The sequence below is a fragment of the Colobus angolensis genome, unplaced genomic scaffold (genome assembly GCF_000951035.1).
Source record: "Colobus angolensis palliatus isolate OR3802 unplaced genomic scaffold, Cang.pa_1.0 Scaffold8, whole genome shotgun sequence".
Taxonomy (NCBI): Eukaryota; Metazoa; Chordata; class Mammalia; order Primates; family Cercopithecidae; genus Colobus; species Colobus angolensis.
Window position 1 is genome coordinate 1,747,806 of NW_012121820.1, and position 17,366 is coordinate 1,765,171.

Here is a 17,366-nt window from a genome sequence, read left to right on the forward strand (position 1 = left end):
GAGATATACCTAATGTAAATGACGAGTTAATGGGTGCAGCACACCAACATGGCACATGTATACATAGGTAACAAGCCTGCATGTTGTGCACATGTACCCCTAGAACTTAAAGTATAATTTAAAAAAAGGGGGCTGGAGATGGGGTGAAGGGGGTAGGCTAAATTTGGAGTAGGGGTAGCTTTAGGGGTTAGGAGTTAGGGATGGGGTAGTGTAGGAAGAAGGATAGATTTGGGGTAGGGGGTAGACACAAGCTGGGAGTTGGGGTTGGTTTAGGGCAAGGTGTGGGGATTGGTAGGCAATGAGAAGCAACTGGTGATGGGTATGGGGTTTCTCTTGGGGGTGATGAAAATGTTCTATTGTGATGGTTGCACAACTCTGTAAGCACCTTTGAATTGTATATTTTAAATGGGTGAATTGTGTGATATGTGAATTACATCTCAGATATCATCATAAATAAGGCAAAGTAACAGGTTTGAAGAAGATGTTTTAGAGAAGGTGGACAGGAAAAATGTCTCTTAGATGGCATCATTTAAGCCAAGATTGGATAAAGTGAGATTGCGACAGGTGGGATGAGGGCAGAGATAAATGTGAATAATACACATTGTAAAAAATCCTGTCCAAGAGGATTGGTTTGTATTTTGTAGATATACATTATGTTAAAGAATTCAGTTACTACATGTGCTAACCAATATGGAAATAAATCTACCTTTTTATTTTAAAGGGGGTTTCTCCAAATTAGATGTCAGCCTTTAAACTCTAAGCTTTATTACATATAAAAGGAAGGCTTAAACCCTTTAGGAACTGGGTTCACATAGGATTGGATCACGGGTTAATATATGTTTTGGTGGAATTGAGAGTCAAGCACAGTAAGGCACACAAAAGGAAAAGAGAATGAGATTAATGAAACAGTTGGTCAGCTGGCCAGCAGAGTCCTCAAGTTCTGGGTTGCACGGCACTCTGATCAGGCTTTCCTGGAATCTTGAAGTCCTTGCCTACTGTCTGATGCCTCCCATCTTTGGCCCTTTCCCTGTGTCCCTTCCCTACCAGTTGGGAATCTGTAAGATGGCTCTGCAAAATGTGTCACCAAATTGCGATTGCTGATCAGGTTTTCCAGGTAGGCTTTCCAGCCTGGTCTTGGATCCCGTAGTGCTCAAGATGACCAGGACTAGAGGTGACTCTGGTTGCAGCAAGAATCTTAATATGTTCCATATCAGGTTTTACCAAATATTCCATGGAGCGCAGTCACGGTGCTCATACCAGAGAGCTCCTAACAGGCAGGATGTGCTGCTTACAACAGGAGCTGTTTATTCAGCAGGGGCTACTGCAAGCACCTGGAGGAGGTGCTTGCTCATTTTGATGGCACAGAAGGCTGGGGTCTTAGAAGCTGTATTGGGATGAGATAATGTGGCATGACTTCATGTGTCCCCAGAGAAGATAATTGACAACTACCAGGAAGCTGGCTTCCCTTGCCCAGGGCACACCTGCTGTGCCAATAGAATATTTAACTTAAAACTGAAAATGCCTGTAGATTTTGATAAATGACACTAATAAAACCCTAAAGAACACTAAAAAATTTCACCTTTTGGGATTTTACAAATGTTAGGGACTTCTTATAACTATTACTGAAAATATCCAGATTTCAACAATTAAAATTATTAAAGGAGCACCCAGAATAATTTAAGAAAAAATTTAAGCAAAGCAAACAAATTCTGATCCTGGAAATACTTGAAGATTGCTTTAATTACATTACCCAGCCAAAGGAGTGGTCAAATATCTGCAGTAAAGCAGTCCCCTACTCATGGGGAGAGCCATTGCTTAATTTCTGATCAAAAATGAATTTCACTAGGTCAGAGGGGTTCATTTCTCTCTAGTGCACAAGATAGTTAAGAACTTGTTTTTACCCAAAATCGTCCTCCCAGAGAAAAAGCTCACACATTTCTGTCTTTGGCTCAGCCCCCTGGTCCCTGTCCCATGAACCCACTGCAGAGGGAATTCCTGTCTTTCAACTTCCCTTCTGTCTGTGCAAACTTCTCATTCTTGGTCAAGATCAACCTTAGGGCTCTTAACATTTTGAAATCTAACAAGACCCCCAAATTCCAGGAGACTTCCCCCAGCGTCATCTTCTCTGAGCCCTCAGATTGTTGACAGTCTATTTTCACACAGATGCTTCTCTTTGTCTTAGATGTGCTAGGCATGGTCCCTTACTTGAGCCCCTCAAGGGACCACTTTTCTTACACTCAGTTACACAGCTCAAAATTTTACCCAAGGGAGCTGTGCAGTAAAAACTTGCCTAATGGATGGAACAGCTGAACCCCACCTTCATTCCCTTGGGGCCGAGACGTTTGTAGGTACTTGGGTGGAACAGACATCCTTCCCATCCTACAGGGAGAGAGAACACTCCATGTAAAATAACAGCTTTCCCCTTTGGGCTCCTCATCCAACCAGAACGGCAGAGTGGAGACACTTAGAAAGCTCTAACGGATCTGTAAGGAGAGACTGGGCTTCATTTACCGTGGGTGATAGGGTGGTAGGTGCCACATTACAGTGAACTAGTCACCAATTGTAGGCTGTATCTCGCCCAATCTGATGGCACCTTACACACCTCACCACAACCCATAATGAGAGAGTTGGGGGATCATTAATAGTTTCTCTTACAAATGAGGAAACCAAGTTTTACAGAAATAAAATAACTTGCCTGAGGTGGAAATGCCCCTTCAAAGTCTTTTTAAAGAAGACCGCTGCATTATCATTAATAAATAACTCTGTATAGCTTCTGTTGTGAGTTAACCATACCCATAGTTTTTTTTTTTTTTTTCTCATCCATTTTCTCTCTAATTTTGAGACTTTTTTATGTAGACATTTGTAAAACAAAGTATTTACTAGTCAACCAGTTTTTCTGCTTCTGCTTCTCTTATCTGTGAGCTCTTTGGGCCCTGGGTTTCTCTTCCTAACACTGGCCACCTCAATGTCATTTTTATCATATAGCCTGGTTTTACTACTTTTTTAAGTAAAGAGTTTGAAGGAAGAAGCTAGAGAAATTGACTACAACTGAGGGGGTCAAAGATTCCTGACTTGGAAGCAGAACTCTGTGTCTTGGATTCTTGTCCATGGTGACTCAGTAAGCATACCCAGGGGCACCTGGGGCTGTAACCTGTGGGCAGTTCTCCCTGCCAGCCTCTCTGCTGGGCTGGTCAGTGGAGGGAAAAGTAGCAGCACTGGGTCCTGCCAGGGAAACCCAAGCTTTGGATAAATCACTTTGGCTGTATACTGTTACTGTCTCTGTGATGCGAGTGAGTGTTTTCTGACCTGCCTCATGTTGTCAGCAGATGGGAAAACTGAGATTTCGGATGTCATCTTGAAGTCGGGTTCAACTGATAATGGTTGAGAGTTTTGGTTGTCTATGTTACCTAAGTCTACTATTTTATTGCTAACTCTTGCCCACTTATATCTGCTGTATAAAAGGATACTTGAGAGAGGGCAGGGAGGTGAGTAATCCATTGGAACTACTATAAGCAAGATCTTGGTTACTCTCTTACTGAGCCCAAGTTACTGAGGGAATCTGATTCTCTCAAGAGGGCTGGCTGTTTTTGGCCTGAAGCTCCTATTGCAGAAGTTCAGTGCTTGACATAAGTGTCATTTTCTCATCTATTGAAATGGTGTCATTTGTCATCTTAAAATCTCAGGGTGTAGGTGCAATTGAAAGGGATGCCTCAGAAGCCTGAGGTGCTGTGTGGAGGCATGGAGTTGGCATACTCAGACCTGTAGGCCAGAATTTCCCAGATGTTCCCAATCCAAGACTGGTGTGGCTGAACGAAGTGGGTAGTGTTCTTCAATTTTAGTTTTGTTAGAGATGTTTCTGCGGTCAGCACGTTTTCCTGCCAGCCTGATGAATGATTGACTTGTTTTCCATGATCGGGTCTTTTCTGGCCCACTGAAGCGAGTCTGTCTTTCAAGGACTCAGATGTGTTTAGTGACCTTATGGGTATAATTCGTTTGTATCCCGGGATCCACAGACTTTGGGACATCGTACTAAAAAGACTTACGAATAAAAGAGTGCTTTCGGGAAGTACAGCCAGCGCTCGCTGTGTGCTTGCTCTGAGTTCCACAGTTACATGAATTATCTGCTGAGCCATGGGTGGATTATGTCTTTGCTGGAATGCCTTCAGTCTGAAGCAGATTGTTTATGAAGCAGCCTCTCCTGTGGTTGGACGCATGATGTGTTTGAAGGGCCCTTGCATGGGAGGAGGAAGAAATGCTGACCTTTGTCCACTTTGGGCTCTGAATTTGCAGCATGGCTTTCAACAAACCATTCAGCTGCTTTGCAGTCAGTGTCACCCAGGAGAAGAGAAGGTAGCAGCCACAGAAGGGACACCCAGGTGCCCAGCAATAGTTCCCTGGAGGGGGGAAGCACCTTCTTCCAGGTGACTTCTCAGGGCAGGTTTTCTAGGATGGCCTTTGAATTGGGCCTGGGGGATAAACAGGATTTGCACTTGAAACTTAATGCATGTGCATCTATGTGACTCTGACATCCAAAGCTGACCAGTCTACATCATTATTTCAACTGTATGGCTGTCAACAATGTAAGTCCAGTGAATGAGGAAACTGTATTTCTAGGTCATTTATCATAAGCGAGTAGCTGGAACTTGGGAATAATAAAAGTTTCTGTTGTCTTCAGCCAGGAAGAGCGGTTAATACATTCATAAATTAAAGGCTGTTTAGTTTCTTCAAGCTCATCTTTCAATTCAGTGGTATACTGTATTAGGCTAATGTTGACCAGGAACAAGTTACAAGATATTTGAATTGCTGCCAGTACCTGAACATGTTTATGTAGTGACCCATTTCATAAAGCTGAGTCTGTAGCAGTGCTTCTTAACCCTAGCAGAACTCATGTTCTAGTAGAATATTAGAAGCACTTGTGGAATTTTAAAAACAAATATCTGGACCTCACCCTCAGAGACTGTGATCTAATTGGTCTGGCATAAGATCCAGCAGAAGTAGTTTCCTAAGCTCCACAAGCACTTCTTAATATACAGCCAGGGTTGAAACCACTCTATGATGAGCAAATAATGGTTCTGCAGTCAGCATTGCCTCTTCCCTGAACACTACCTATGCTGTCCCACTCTTTGTACAGCCTGGCACCTCTGCTTGGAATGGTCTCTGGGAACAGCTCGTGCAGGGCCTGGAATGCTACAAGTCCTAACTATACCCACCATACTACAGGGTCTGGTGCAAGGGTGCTCAGCAGGGCCTGGACACATTCAGATGAGTGTTTTGGAAATATGTCTCCAGCAGCTATGAGGGGAAACGGATTGAGTAGGGGATAGAATTGTCATGGAAAGACCAGTTCTGCTGTGGTAGCATCTAGGAGGAAAAGGAGGAGGAACAGGGCTTCGTGGAGTGGAGTAGAAAAGAATTCAAAGCAGTACAGGAGGCTTGGCCTCATGAAGTAAAGGAGAGAAAGGAGTCATGAGCAGTTCCTAGGTTCCCTGCTCGTTGCTGAGCCATCCCTCGGGAAGGCAGGATGAGGAACAGATGGATGGGGAGTTGAAGAGCGCTGTTTTGGACGTGCAGGCCTTGGAGCACCTGTACACCCTCCATGTGTCGTTGTCCAGTGGGCAGTTGGGCATATGTGTTTGGCTGTCAGAGGAAGTATCTGGGTTGGGGAGATGTCAGTGTGGATAACTTGTGGGCAGCAGTTATAATCACAAAGGAAGAGGAGATCACCTCAGAGGCCACCTGGAGAAGTGAGGAAGGTACTGACATTGACCTTCAAAGATGCTCTAATTTAAAAAAAAAAAAAAAATGAATGGATGAAGCAGTATGTATCAAAGGAAAAATACAAGACTTGTATCTTACTGGTGGCATGCCAGAGAGACAGTGTGGTATAGGGAAAGGATGGGTTTCAGAATGAGGGACTCACATGCAGCTGGCTGAAACGCTAGCTGTACTACTGGCCAAGGAAAAGTCATTTTACTTGAATTTACTTGAACATACTCCCTCGCTGCAAAATAGTTTCCAAGAACAAGTGAAATAAGTGAATTTGAAAAGTGATGTTTATTTGGTCCGACAGGCTACACATTCTATGTGTATATCATAGTTCACCGCTAGCTAATGACAACAGTAGAATAAGTCTGTAAAGCATAAAATCACAGGAAACACGTGCCTTTGTTGTTCACTTTCATCTAAACCTGCAGCTTTCTGAATTCCAGTGCATTTTGGACATTAGCAGTTCTATAAACTTCAGTTGATATGGAATGTATCACACAGCTCCAGTGTAATCTGGATCTGGAATCACAGAATATGGGAGTAGCAGGAGATCCTAGGGATAATCTTCCAGCCCCTTATTTTAAGAGCAAGGGAATTAGCACATTCCCTTTTACACCGAGGAGTGCCCTAACCAGTTCTCTGTCTCCCTCTGGCCCGTCTGCCCAACATGGGGTGGGCTGGGTGGCACTCCCCGGGTTCTTTCTGTGATAATATCTCATCTGAGCTGGAGACAGCCCCACTCGGGAACAGCCAGCAAGAGGAAGGGACAGATTCATTTCGCTGCTGCCCATATCACACTACACCTGAGAGGCTTACAAATAGCGCTTAGCACTCCAAGGGCCACTGTTTAACTGAAGTGGGAAAATGATATTGGATATTAAATGTACTACGTACTTATCTCTTACACTATCAGAAGGTTCATTTTCATCTTACCAAGTAGACACTTGGGACTCTACCTGCCAAATGCCAATTACGCAGTTTCCAGTGAATATTCATGACAGCCTTCCTGAATGGCTTGGCTTCAGTTCTGGGCTGTGGCTGAGTGGTGCCCTGCCGTGGTAGGGAGGGTATGGTAGAGTAAAATGTCAGCACCTGGTGGCAGACTGCATGGGGACATCCCTCTGCCATTTTCACCCCAGGAACCCAGAACCTGCTCAGCCCTTGGGGCTGGAGAACCACTCATAGAAGTGCCCTGTCTCCCGGTGCCTGAGACACATCTTCCCACTTTCAGGCCTGGCTGCCTTGTTGGAAGGGTTTGTAGACTCTCTTGCTTGGAGTGTTCCGGCCCAGCCCCTTCTTGCAGCAGAAATGTTTTTTATAGTGTTCCCAACCTTGGGAGGAAGCCCTTGAATGTTAGAATAATTGTAATTATGTGACTCTCTTTTGAGCCCAAATCTGACTTATGGTAATTTTCCATATCCCTTCTCACCTGACTTGACCTCTGCCTTAACCTACCTCTGTTCCCCAACCTTACTCTTCTCTCCCCACATAACCTTTTGTTCCCCCAATCTGATTTTTCTTTCCACTGGACTCTTCCTCCTATCTAACTTTCCTCACTAGGTTTTTGACATTAATATAGTTTTGTGTGTTTGTATCTCTTAGTATTATGTTTCATTTCATTTGTTTGACTTTATCATGAAAATATACCATATGTAGTTGTTGTTGTTGTTTGAGACAGTCTTGCTCTGTCGCCCGGGTTGGTGTACACTGGCGCAGTCTTGACTCACTGCAACCTCCGCCTCCTGGGCTCAAGTGATTCTCCTGCTTCACCCTCCCAAGTAGCTGGGATTACAAGCACCTACCACCACACCCAGCTAATTTTTGTATTTTCAGTAGAGATGGGGTTTCACCATGTCGGCCAGGGTGGTCTCAAACTCCTGACCTCAAGTGATCCGCCTGCCTCAGCCTCCCAAAGTGCTGTGATTACAGATGTGAGCCACTGCGCTCAGCCCATATATACTATTATCATTTTAAGTCACCAGTGTTTCCAAGACTCATTGTCACTGTATTTTTCTACCCTGTCTTCCAAGTATTAGTACTGTCCCATGGTACTTCTACAAATATCTTTGTTGGACAGAAATTATTTTAAAATTCTATGTATTCTATTCTCTAGCATAGTCCTTTTTTAAAACCATTGTCGGTGATCTGTGTTTTGGTGATGGTGTTGACCATGTGATTAGAGTGTGTAGACATAGACAAAAAGCAATAGATTGATTATCCCATTAATGAACAGAATATATTCTGTTGACACACCTAAATCTTCAGACAATTTGTCACAGAGGATGAAATGATATAGAGGGGCTTCATGACTGGTTTGGAGATGGGATGTCCTTTCTGTGGTGGCTTGGCAAGCCAGGCTTCCCCTTCTTCCTGTTTTGCAACCACGGTGTGTGTCAGGCCTAAGTGAGTGTTGTTTCCACCTCTGCATCCTCTCAGGGAGTTTCCAATTCAGGTACATAGAGTTGTACCTGTCGAAGGCTCAGCTCCCTCCCATTTCCCACACGCACACCCATCAGTCCCCTTCCTGTGGGTGAATCATGGAAGGCTGAGCATAGGGCGGGAATGACCAAGTTTACAGGCAGTAACTTGTACAACTCGAAGGGGGCTCCAGACGCTAGGCTCAGCCTGTACTGCTATACATGACAGTCCTTGCTAAGGACTTCCTCTTAAAATTGACCACCATAGGATTTAGGTTCTAGTGGGGAGACCAGGGTGGGAGGAAAGCTAAGTAGATGAGGAAAATGTTAGTACACTGTATAGTGAGCGCTATGAAGGTAGGAGGGTTAAGGGCGGGTGGTGGGGGCCTTCTAGAGAAGTGATGTCAAGCCAGCCAGCACTGATGACCCCAATATGTTTTAATCTTATACTGAGGCTAATTTTATTATGGAGGGATTTGTTAAAGACTGCTTTATTATACAGGAAGGAGTGTAATGATAATACAGCGATACAGGAGTGTAATGATAATACAGCATAACCCGGTGGAAAATTGTGCAAGGAGATGGAAGCCTGAGTTTGAATCTGGGCTCAGTGTCTCACTAGCTAAGGAATTCTGGGTGTATCACTTGACCTTTCCAAACTTCTATTTTCTCTTCTTTAAAGTGGGAAGACTGGCATCCAGTCATCTTATGTATCTTAAGCAAAGGCTATATGCTAAGAGTCTCATAAACTATTTGAGCATGATGTAAGTAAATGGTTAGTTAATTACATTAAACAGCAGTTATGGACGTGATTGAGTACCAGGCATTAAGAGCTGTGAGATCAAAGAAGGGGATTACCAGTTTGAACTGGGACAGCTTCAGGCCACTGCAACATGGGAGAGAATAAAGAAAGAAGCCCTGTGTGGCTTGAACATATCCAGTAGAAGGGTGGCATGCACTGAAGCTGGAGAGAGGTGCTTGGTCCCCCGGGCCTTGAACACAGTGGATGTGGGTCTTATTTAGAGGGCAGAGGGATGCCATTGGGAGGCTTAAAGCAAGGGAGAACTATGGTCCGATGTTCATTTTCAGAACGTTTCATAAGAAGGACATGTTAGAGGAGGAGGAGAGTACAGGCTAGAAAGCTGCTATTGTAATGTATGCCAGAGATGATGATGGTGTGGACTAAAAGGTATGGAGGAGGAAACAGACTACACCCTGGAGAGAAGTTCAATAGGATGTGCTGATGTAGCGCTAGAGGGAAATGGAGAAATCCCCAGTGACTCTTAGGTTTCTGGCTGGAGTGAATGAGTAGATACTGGTGCCACTTACATAGAGGAAGTGCCAGGGATAGGCTTGGATGCCAGGAACCCTGGGAATTCAAGGTGAAAGCACAGAGCCTGCCCATAGTGAGTCCTCATTTAGTGACGTGTGAACTGAGTGTGACTGATAGAACCTGGTGTTTGAGGAGGGAGGATACCACAGGTGCCACCCAAGTCTCCAGTGGGACACTTGGCCTCACTGGTCACAGCCAAGCTGGTTGCTGGGGAGTGAAGCCTCTGGAGCTTTCCTGGGGATGCTTCGTCATCTCTGAGATGCTTTGAGTGGTGCTGCCCTGTGGGTTCTGTGTATGTATAGCTAATTGGGAGACCACAGGTGACAAATTACGCCTCTCAGGAAACCTGAACAAGATAACAGTTAGTGGGATTTCTCAAAACAGAACTCCCTGGCTGATCAGCAGGCCCCTCCTTTGAGCAGAGTGACCTTGGGTGCCCTGCCAGCCACCTGCCTCACCCTCTCTACCACGTGGCCCCACCCAGAAATGGAGAGGAAGGGGTTGATCTTGCTCATCAGCCTAAAGCACTGCAGTGGTTTGGTGGGAAACTTCTAGGGGGAGTTAGGGTAGTTTAGCAGAAGCTAAGTCTTGCCTCTCAGGTGTCACAGAGGGGGCCAGTGTGAACTAGGGAGGTGGTGTGTGTGTGGATGTGTTGGTTGTGGGGTGTTTTGCCTGGAAGCTGCAGAATGGCTGAGTTTCTTACCTCAGGCTCTGGTACACTTGTCTGAGTCCTTCAAGGTCCTTTTGCTGTTTAACTTTCTGAAGACTGTGTGGACCTGAATCGTGGCTGAGTACTACATTCCTTGCCAATGGTTTACTTCTTCTAAATGAAAGGAATTTCACTGGGCTCAGGAGAGGTGGCTTTATTGAAAAGCAGATTGATGCAAGTTGGCAGCCAAGTCACTGGGGTGAATGGATGGAACCACACATAGGTTATATTTTTGAAGGACATTGGGTCAGATTTTGTACTTATAAACATCTCCCCCTTAATGAGCCCTAAATAGCCACAGTTTGAAACTAAGCTTTTCCCTACCCCTACTTCCTGTTAGGATTTTAGTTAGAGGATCATCAAATGTCAAAGGTAGGCAGTATCACTTGGGAAGTCCAGGTCACAGCCTTTGACTTTAGAGATGAAAAGATGGAGGGCCAGAAAACAGAAGCCACCCAAAGTCATAGAGCAAGTGAAATGACCTCACCAGGACTGACTTCAAAAGAAGGCAAAATATGACAAGGTCTTAAGAGGAGGAAAAGCAAGTAATGGGGGACTTTACAAGCTGGGGGAATAATTGCCTTCTGGGATGCCTGGGTGGGGAGTCAGGGCAGACTGTCCAGGTATTGGACATGGACAGGACTGCATCGAAGCATATATATTGAAGGTTACCTCAGGTAGAGGGAATACCAGAAATGGCAGTGGTGGGAAAGTGTGTGGTCATCAAAGACAAGTAGTCCTGTTCACCTGAACCTCGATACCATCATTTTATAAGAAATATAGGCTGGGTGGTGATTCATGCCTGTAATTCTAGCACTTTGGGAGGCCAGGGTGGGCAGATTGAGCTCAGGAGTTCAAGACCAGCCTGAGCAACACGACAAAACCCCCTCCCTACAAAAAGTAGAAAAATTAGCCAGATGTGGTGGCCTATGCCTATAATACCAGCTACTTGGGAAGCTGTGGTTGGAGGATTGCCAGAGCCCATTAAGTTGAGGCTGCAGTGAGCTGTGATTGTACCACTGTACTCCAGCCTGGGTGACAGAGTGAGATCCTGTATAGAAAAGCAAACAAAAATATGTAGAGATCATCTCACAATCTTGCAGCAAATATATAATATGGGGAGGTATTCTCTATAATGTGGGTAAGTGGCTTACCAAGAGTTTGTTGGCAGCAGAGCCAGAACTCAGGACAGATCCTTTAGATTACAATCCCAGGGTCCTTTTCACAAAACCCCATACTTATCAAGGGTTTTAGCATTGGGGTTATGCATTGTAGAAGGGTTTACATGTTCAACTAAAAAGCTTCGACTTGATTTGGTAAGCAATGAGTAGTTATTTAACTTTTTTGAGTGGGAAAAACATGATTAAAACTGTGCTTTAGCAATTTAATCTGGCAGGAGTATTGGAACGAATTAGAGACCTAGGTATCTTAATCATGGTGACTACTTAGAAGAGCTTGAGCTTCAGGGATCAGAGTTCTAACAGACTGAACTGAGATAATCTGAAGGTCAAATAAGTTAACTACTTTGTCCAAAGTCAGACAGCTAATCAGTGGTGCAACCAAGGTTCAAATTCAAGTCTGTCTTTAATGTCCATTTTTGAGGTTCCCGCTCCAGGAAACTGGATACATACATACAGCACGGTGGGAGAGCTGCTGCACGCTGCACTTTACGGGCTGTTACAGAATAGAGTGTATATGCCTAATGTGCGCCTAGCCCTGCTCTATTTTTTTTAAGAGTTGAAGTCTTGCTCTGTTGCCCAGTGGTGCGATTATCGCTTATCATAGCCTTTGAACTCGTGGGTTCATGCAATCCTCCTGCCTCAGTCTCCTGAATACCTGGGACTACAGGCACATGCCCAGCCCTATCCTAGACTAGGGAGGGGAGTGCCTAGTATGTGCAAAAGAAGTGTAATAAAGCTCAGTAAAAATCATCAATTTTTCCAGACATTTTACCTCTGAATTAGGGAAGCTGTTGAATGGTGCTTGTTGGTCTAAGAAGTGAGTTTATCTGACTTTAGCCTACATGTCAGCATCAGATCTAATATCCGTGAAGTTAGGCAGAATTAGCACTATTGGTGATTTCCAAGACTTGTTTCCCAGAAGAGCCTCAAGTGTAAAGGTTTTTTAAACTTGAGTTTTTTTTTTTTTAATAACTCTTGATAATTTATTAGCCATGTGTGTCCATTTTCATCAGAACACCAAAATTTGCCTTTTGCATTCTGCCAGTTTTACTGTTCTATTGCCTTGATTCCTTCTTTTTGAATTCTTGACACTTGTCACATGACCTACTCCCCCTTTTTGATTCCTGGCCACTTACCCCCCAAGAAGAGCCCACTTTTTCCCCATGTCTTGTATGAGTTGCTCTTTCCTGAAAAGGGCATGACTTTCCAGTCACTCCCCAGTGATATGCAGGGGAATTCCCTTATTGATGCCATAGGTGGACAATGACGAGCATTGCTGGTGTGTGCCTCATTTATCTTTCCCGAGTGTAACCTGTCACCTGGGTCTCCTTGTAGTCCAGCGTCCTGTGTGTGCTGTGTTGACGTAGGAGCCTGGCAGCACTTACCCATCTCCCCTCCTTCACTGATGAGATTCATTCTCTCCTGGCATCTGTGTGTTGCTTTCCTGGGACCTTCATTAAGTACTCGAGATAGTATATACTTCTGCATTCTAACTGGTTCTTTGATGATGATCAAGGCTTAGACATGTTCTAAACTTATCCATTTATCTGGGGCTAAACATACAAATTTGGGACATAACTACACTTTTGGGTGTGGCTGCTATAATCTAGTTCTCTTTATTGCAGATACCCAGGAAGTTTTAAAGATGGTATCAAACTGCTCTTTTACAGAGGTACAACACCAAACTTGTGATGTTCTTAGTTGCCTGGGATGGTTGTGCTTTGAGCAGTTCTCTAAGGACTTGATAATGAAGATATTAAGATTAGAGGTGACACCTGTCATTATCCTCTAGGTTTAGGGATGTGTTATAAAATAAATGAGAAGAGGCGATATAAACATCCCTAGGCTGCTTTAGAGGCTGCCTTTCAATGTCGAGATTTCACAGCAGCAAGGAGATGCTCTGACTACAATCATGTCCTAGAACTACAAGGGATCTCAGAGAGACACTGGTAATTCCAGTCCCCAAATACTGGATAGGATTCAACATACATTTTCAAGTAGTTGGTTGTGTATCAAATTTGAAAGATATGTTTTCTTCAGCCTTGTCTTCTCAACAGTGTCTACTAGACACCCACATCCACTCAGGTCTGTCCCCATTGCTAGCCAACCTTTTGTGTGAGCTGGGGCACTTCTTGCTGACCTTGAAGAGCAGCTCATGGTAAAGGTTTTTTTCATGTCAGCTACCTCATGACTCTACCTTCAGCTCCCACCTCCAGCCTACTTCTTTTCTGTCTAGGTCGTCTCTAATTGGACCGTTCCCTTCTATCATCGCACCACATTTCCATCTGTTAGCCCTGATCAGAAGAGAAGCTGACATTCATTCACTTGTGCCAATAAGCTACAGCCTACTCATGTTGACAGTTAGCAAGGCAGGGCAGGCCCCTGTGGTACTTCTCTATTCTTTTCTAGCCCACTCTACCTAGGAAGCTATGGAAGCTGGTGTAAAGAGGGCCAGGCTGATGCCAGGGGACCCAAGTTCTAAACCTGTCTTCATTTAGAAAAGATGGGAGTTAGATTAGTTGAGAGCTAAGTTGCTTCCGGTTTAGTGATATATATTGAGTTTGTACTTTGTGCCAGGCACAGTTACAGACACTGGGAAGTGAAAGCAGAGTGCCTGGCCTCTTGACAATGGGTTTGTGAATCCAGAGGTAGGTGGTGGAATACAGCCCTTACAAACCATTTCCCAAAACTGTGGCCCAAACATTTTTCCTTACTCCCTGCTTTTGAGCATACATCTAATCTAACCTCCTTCTTTTCCAAATGAAGACAGGTTTAGAACTTGGGTCTCTTGGCACCAGCCTGGCCCTCCTTATACCAGCTTCTGTGGCTTGCTAGGGACATCCATGTTCCTTGGATACCCACTGAGCTGTTCTTTTCATTGCTTGTCTGTCTTCCTACCACCTGTTCTAAAGGGATAAATAGAGGTGTTTCTATCTGAGGTAGAGTATCTTCTTTCTGCCCTCTGTTCTGACTCAGATTCCACTTATTGAAATTGATAGTTTTATCAAAGTTCTGAGAAATTTGAGGCAAGATTACCCTGGTGGCTAATAGCACACCCTTTGTGACCTACCTATATGAACAAAAATGTTCAAAACTGTGTCTACTGGCATGCTAGGCTCAAATGCAAGAGGAGAAGAAAAGATCCGTGTTTTTGAAGAAATTGTAATACATATAGTGACACAAGATGGGAATGTTAGAGAAACAAAGGGTAGATGATATAACAGAAAGTGTGTGCTTGTGAATTCTTTTTTTTTTTGAGACAAAGTTTTGCTCTGTTGCCCAGGCTGGAGTGCAGTGGCATGATATCGGCTCACTGCAACCTCTGCCTCCTAGATTCAGGCGATCCTCCTGCCTCAGCCTCCCAAGTAGCTGGGACTACAGGTGCATGCCACCACGCCCAGTTAATTTCGTGTGTGTGGTTGTTTTGTTTTGTTTTGTTTTGTTTCCCCCCGCAGTAGAGACAGGGTTTCACCATGTTAGCCAGGATGGCCTCGATCTCCTGACCTTGTGACTCACCGCCTCTGCCTCCCAAAGTGCTGGGATTACAGGCGTGAGCCACCATGCCTGGTCTATGTGTGCTTGTGAATTCTTAAAGGATGTGTGTAAGGGAGCGATCTAAGGGCACTGCACCCAGAGGGAACTCGGGAGAGTGGCCAGTTGTCTGTACCACTCTTGCTCTAGGACGTAAATGAAGGTATGTGCCCTGGCAGAATTGCTTTCTTCCTCCCACTTTCAGGATGTGTGCAGGTTTCGGGGAGGGCAGACTATTTCTACACTGTTCCTCTGCATTTATCCATTAAAGTGGGAGAGATGCTCCCGGTGAGGCTCAGGCCCTTGTCAGAAAGAGTCCCTGGATGGCAGCAGAGCCTTTCCATGGCCAGTGACTTACCAGAGCTTTTTTCCTTCCAGAGATGAGAAGAATCAGTCCATCATAGTCAGTGGGGAGTCTGGAGCTGGAAAGACGGTGTCAGCCAAGTATGCTATGCGCTATTTCGCCACCGTTGGTGGCTCGGCCAGTGAAACCAACATCGAAGAGAAGGTGCTGGCATCCAGTCCCATCATGGAGGTAAAGCCTTCCAGGTGCCCTGGCCTTCCTGGCTGGAACTCCTCCCACTGGCAGCAAGACTGCTAGGTGTCAAGCCTGGGTGGCAGCCTTCACACCTCTCCCTGAGTGCCCTCTGTCCACTGTGGAGGAAAAGTTACCAAGGTGCCTCTAAAACTCTGGATGTTGACCTGGTTGTGTCTTTAGGTTCCCAGTACTGGGTAGAGTGTGCTCATATTCTCCATGTCCCTTGACTCTGCTGAATGTTGTGACAGTGACCATCCCTCCCCACCTCCTCCACCTCTGTTGCTGTCCCCTTCCCTGCTGACATCACATGTCAGAAATCAGTGCTCCACCAAAACTCTTAGAAGCTTTGAGGGCCCGCTGGATCAGAAAGGCAATTTTTATGGGGGATGGGGAAGACTAGATAGAATATTTTTCAACCCACAGTATTTGGGCATCTTGTCTTTTAAGCGGAGAGGTAAAGCCAAAAGGTACGTGATAACCTATCATCTGTTGAAGCACCTCAGAAAACAGTTCCCTGTGATGGCGTGAATTGGCCAGGGCAGGCCCCGTCTGTGTCTTCACTCCTCAGTCTTCATGATAGGGGCTGGGCTAGGGTGGGCTCAGAGTAGTCGACACAACTACAGGCCAGAGAAGTTTGTTAAAGACTAGATCTTGCAATAACTAAGCATGCTTTAGGATCAGAATGCTGTCTCTTTTTCCCCCTTTTCTCTACAAAACCTTTATTTTGATGGAGTAGAACGAAATGGCCTCATAGTCCCTGGGCCAGCTTTCATTCCCCACCTTTGAAGCTAAAGCTCTTTGACATTGTCTTGGTTACAATTGGTAGGAGCAGGCCCTTTGTTTCATGTCTGTCTAGTCCATCTTTAATTGGACAGTTCCCTTCTATCATCACCTACAATAGTAAGAAGACGTTAGTTGAGCCGCAAGCTGCCAAGATAGCATCAGGCTTCCATGTGGAGCCCTGAGCCCATCGACTAAGATACAAGTCACCATGGGGTTTGGTCTTTCATACGATTTTGGAGCTTAGGGAAACAAGAACCTACCTGGACCTTCCCTAGTCCCCTCTTTCTCTCTTCCTTTACCAAGTGCAGGAGTAAATTGAGTCTTGATTCATAGGGGTTCATTGATTATCCAGGCAAAATCTTCTGCCTCCAAAGTTGCATTATCTGGAGGACTTTAATTCTCTGCTAAGTAATAAGATACAACCTGTTCACTACGAATTTTTCAAAAGCAAGTTTCAGTATTTGTTCTTATATGACTTGGGAAACGGTGAATACAGTTGAAGGCATTTGTACTAAACAAACAGATGAAAAAAACCTTTTATTCCGTAACAGTGCTTCTCAAACTTGAGGGTGCCTGAGAATTGCCTGTAAGGCTTGTTAAAGCGCACATTGCTGGACCCCACTCCAGAGTTTCTGATTCAGAAGGAGTCTTGGAGGGACCCCCAAATTTGCATTTCTCACAAGTTCCTAGGTGATGCTGGTGTTGCCCATCTGGGTACCACACTTGGAGAACCATTGACCTGTTACAAAATCAGGAAAGATACGAAGAGCTCACTGGAAAATACAAAAGAATGAAAGGAAATAATCCCCTTTAATACTACAGCCTGCTGATAATCATCCAACATTTTGGTATATTTTCTTCCAGCTTTTTTTATTATTACAGCATAAGCCTTGTCCCCATATTATTCAACTTTTTATGAACTATCTTATTGGCTGCAAACATGCATTAATAAATGGCTTTACCATAATGTGACTCCTTCTTTTCTAGCATTTCATTGGTAGCATATTTACTCCAGCATTTAGTCTGAGCCCCAAACTGAGGCATGGCCATGGCCCAGGTCAGAAGCCGTTTGTGGACTGTGGCCTCGGCCTCCTTAGACCATGTACTA

General features: G+C 44.7%; 1 protein-coding gene across 1 annotated transcript in view; it reads left to right on the top strand.

Annotated features, from left to right (window-relative positions):
* Positions 1-17,366, top strand: part of MYO5B (myosin VB) — a 316,975-nt gene that overhangs the window by 106,999 nt on the left and 192,610 nt on the right. Inside the window, exon 5 of the mRNA XM_011929181.1 lies at positions 15,316-15,472. Within this exon, the coding sequence (XP_011784571.1) occupies positions 15,316-15,472 (157 nt within the window). The remainder of the gene's footprint in view (positions 1-15,315; positions 15,473-17,366) is intronic.